Below are 3,805 nucleotides of genomic sequence, written 5' to 3'. Positions count from 1 at the left end.
TTTCCCATCATATCTCTTTTGGTTAATCCATTCTACGGATGGAGATGCACAATCTCACTAATATTTCAGAGTCAAATGCATGATTTAGTGTTCATACATTTAGTAGTCTCGCATGATGTTTGCTTTACATATTATGTCACATTAATTTGGAGGTTTACTGGATCATCAGAAACTGCTATAGAATATAAAAAACCAGTTTGCCTCCATAAATCGTGAGATTTTGCGCATGCAACTGTTTTAGAGATTTTGAAAAGATCTTTTGATGAGTAGCAATTGATATTTCAACTTCTTACTTAAAATCTATTAACTTTTTAAAATTAGTATTGGTTAGGATCAATATTCACTATTTTAATATCAGATTTTATATCAGTATTATTTTATTATGATATTAATATATAGTACATTACGAGATAGTGAGATTATGTTATCAGTATAATATAATATTATATATTAGTTCATATTAATTAGTATGATATGATATCGGTACAGTAAGATATTAATCTGTGTGCTAAATTTTGGTTAAAAGCTATTATTATAGTTTAGTGATATTTGATTTATCTCGTCAAGTAGGCTGGTTCTTCTGCGAGACTAAAATTTAGCTCATCTTTTTTCTGAAAAACATCACTGGCAGCACGGGTTGCTCTAGACCGTATTTCTGTCAGCACTCTTGGACCCATTAGCAATTTATTATAGGTAATTCTTCCCTTATAAAAATCTACATTCCCCTCACCTACAGAAAACAAGCAGCTTGTGACTTCTCTCACTGGTGGTCTTGGCGCTCCCTCTCGTTCCTCTCATCTATCCTTGTCACTCAAAACTCCAAAGTATTCCCTTACACCTTTGGAAATAAGACAAGGGAAAGGTGGCACTCTAAACTTGGAGTCAGAAGTTCGACAACATATCCCTAGTGATCTCTATCTTTAGGAGTCAGAAGTTCGACAACATATCCCTAGTGATCTCTATCTTTAGGAGAGCCATGGCCAGTGGCAAAGAAGTAGCACAGGGTTTACAATGGAGAGTGATGGTTCCTTGTGGCACATCACTGAAGTTGGAGATGGAGTCCGGGTCTATTGATCAAGAAGGGCTATGGCTGTATCATTTGGTATTAGCTGCAAAATTAAAGGTCTCAGGGTTCATGAAGAAGGCCTGGAAGATTGGAGCTGATGATCCAAGAAAGGTTGTCCATGGCATCAAAGTAGGGCTTGCACTCGCTTTGGTGTCTGTCTTCTACTATACCAGGCCATTGTACGATGGAGTTGGAGGAACTGCTATGTGGGCTATCATGACCGTAGTGGTAGTCTTCGAATTCACAGTCGGTATGTGTATCAAGAAAATAAAGATACATATAATATGCCAACATATATACATATTAAGTACCTGAATACTTTCCAGTAATACATAGGTCAGAGATTCACAAGTAGCAAGAGTAATAAAGATGTCCACGCTAGAACCTCTTCATCTGTCAAGAAACTTTACCTTATATCGATTGGTTCAACATTATAACTAAATATAACCATGTACATATACCAACACAAAAATATGCATGCATGCATGCATGTATGTATCTATGTATGTATGTATATATATACGTACATATGTATGTATGTATATACCTCCAAAATTTGTTAGCTGAAAATTGTACTTCATAAATCAATGGATTACATGAGACCTAGGTATTTGCATCAGATGCTGCTATCATGGAGTTGCTGCCACATAGACGTGTTGTTAATAATTTTGACGCGTGGTCCATGGAATTTAGGAAATAGGTTAACACTTGTTAGCCTCAAACTCATGGAAGCTGTGTCATTCTTATAAGCCATCTCACCCACAAGTAAGTTCATTTCACAGAGTGTAAGATCATAATATGCTTCTTTTCAGGTTACGTTTCCTTCTGTACTAATCTCATTCCATGCATAAACATACAGATGTCTAACCACATCCTCCCTCATGAACTTTTATTAATTAATTCATGCAGGTGGTAGCTTGTACAAAGGACTCAATCGAGCCATTGCCACTCTGAGTGCTGGTGCTCTTGCGGTTGGAATTCATTGGCTTGCAAGTAAATCAAAAGAAACAGCAGAGCACATAATTCTTGGGAGCGCAGTCTTCTTCTTATGTATGGAACACAGCAATGAGCAAATCCTACCTTTTCTATCATTTTCTTGCAAAATTCCCTCTCTGTTTTGAGGAAAAAAATTAGTTTTGCTTATGCGTAATTTTTGTTTATTCAGCATCTGCAGCAACCTTCTCTCGATTCATCCCAACTGTCAAAGTCCAGTTCGATTATGGCATCACAATATTTATCCTCACATTCAGCTTGGTTGCACTCTCTGGCTACCGTGTGGATGAACTGTTTGACTTGGCCAAGCGACGGCTCACCACCATTGCAATTGGAGTCTCCATCTGCCTTCTGGTCTGCATTCTGATTTGCCCGGTATGGGCTGGCGAGGATCTTCACCTCCTTATCACCCGTAACATGGAAAAACTTGCTGATTCCTTAGTTGGTACATTCTATTAATCCAAAAGCCGTCCATGCTACTTGAGTTCATGTTGAGCCATACTACTATATATCTCTTAATGCCTGATTTTTCTTTGTTTCATTAAATCACAGTATGCGTGGATAAATACTTAAAGGAAGGAGGGATTGATGGTGATAAGGAAGCCTCGTGCCAAAATTTGCAAGGTTATAAATGTGTTCTTAATTCGAAGGCCTCAGAAGATTCTCTGGTGAGTATACATACCAGGTACAACTAAACTACATTCTTTATTTTTCGTTATTCTTCTTTTATTAATTAAATTGTGACCATGTCTCTACAGGCTAATTTAGCAAGGTGGGAACCAGCTCATGGCCGCTTCAGCTTTCGATATCCATGGAGACAATACCAAAAAGTTAGTGCTGCAATGCGCGACTGTGCTTACTGCATAGAAACACTTAATAGTTGCATCAATTCAGAAACTCAGGTAGATTTTGTTATTTCTTTCTTTTCTTAATGCATATAGGCCTAGTAATTAATAATATGTTTTTATATTAAAACTTTTGAGACATATATCCAATGGCAGGCTCCTCATTCTATAAAGAAGCATATTAGTGATGTTTGTGTTAAATTAAGCTTGGAATGCTCGAAGGTTTTAAAAGAGTTGGCGAGCTCGATCAAGTCGATGAAGAAATCCGCAAGAATAAATTATTTAGTTGGAGAGATGAACAATGCTGTGGAGGAGCTCCTTGATGCCTTCAGATCTCTCCAACAAGCAGATAGTGTGCCACTGTTTGAATCACTTCCTGTTGTCACGGTTGCTTCACTGTTAATCGAGATATCGGTAAGGACAGATAGGGTTGTCGATGCAGTAGAGGATCTGGCCAGCCTTGCATGTTTTGAGCCTGCGGACAGTGAGAAGCCCGAGCTATCCAAGCCCCCAACCAGTTCTGTTTCTTCTATAGTGTCCCAAGGAGAGGATGCCATGAAAGCCCTTCAACAAGTCTGAATTCCATGTCCCTGCTAATCTAGAAGAAAACAAATAAAAAAAATGAATGCTATTTGTTTGCTTGACGTGAAAAGAAGAGTGATAAGAGACTGTTTGATTCAATGTATACTTGCTCTTTTCCTTCTTTCAACCCTGCTATGTTTGTAAGATACTGATCGTACTCAGAACTCAGCATCTGGGTCGACATGCGTTGGCTGTATACTTTCTAGGATAAAATCTTAAAGAATATATGAGGTCTTAAGATTTATTGCAATCTCAAAATCTCAAGATCTAATGAACACTATTGATCTCAATTCATAACAAATATCTTATATTAATAAAT

The 3,805-nt window shown here is 37.5% G+C and overlaps 1 protein-coding gene across 1 annotated transcript; it reads left to right on the top strand.

Annotated features, from left to right (window-relative positions):
- Positions 1-780: 780 nt before the first annotated feature.
- LOC105054685 (aluminum-activated malate transporter 10-like) lies at positions 781-3,593 on the top strand. The gene is made up of 6 exons (XM_010936255.2): positions 781-1,316; positions 1,976-2,116; positions 2,232-2,504; positions 2,612-2,727; positions 2,818-2,961; positions 3,061-3,593. Exons 1-6 carry the CDS (start codon positions 977-979, stop codon positions 3,481-3,483), a joined length of 1,437 nt encoding a protein of 478 aa, XP_010934557.1. The 5' UTR covers positions 781-976; the 3' UTR covers positions 3,484-3,593.
- The last annotated feature ends 212 nt before the right edge of the window (positions 3,594-3,805 follow it).

This window comes from Elaeis guineensis, chromosome 12, assembly GCF_000442705.2.
Source record: "Elaeis guineensis isolate ETL-2024a chromosome 12, EG11, whole genome shotgun sequence".
NCBI lineage: Eukaryota > Viridiplantae > Streptophyta > Magnoliopsida > Arecales > Arecaceae > Elaeis > Elaeis guineensis.
The sequence above is the reverse complement of the archived record's forward strand: the minus strand, read 5'-3'. Positions and strand labels throughout refer to the sequence as shown.

Bases quoted from the DNA above. Each gene is read 5' to 3' on its own strand.
- LOC105054685 (XM_010936255.2), top strand. From the start codon at position 977: ATGGCCAGTGGCAAAGAAGTAGCACAGGGTTTACAATGGAGAGTGATG. The intron at 2,117-2,231 runs GTATGGAACACA...TTGTTTATTCAG, and splicing joins GAGCGCAGTCTTCTTCTTAT to CATCTGCAGCAACCTTCTCT. The intron at 2,962-3,060 runs GTAGATTTTGTT...ATCCAATGGCAG, and splicing joins GCATCAATTCAGAAACTCAG to GCTCCTCATTCTATAAAGAA.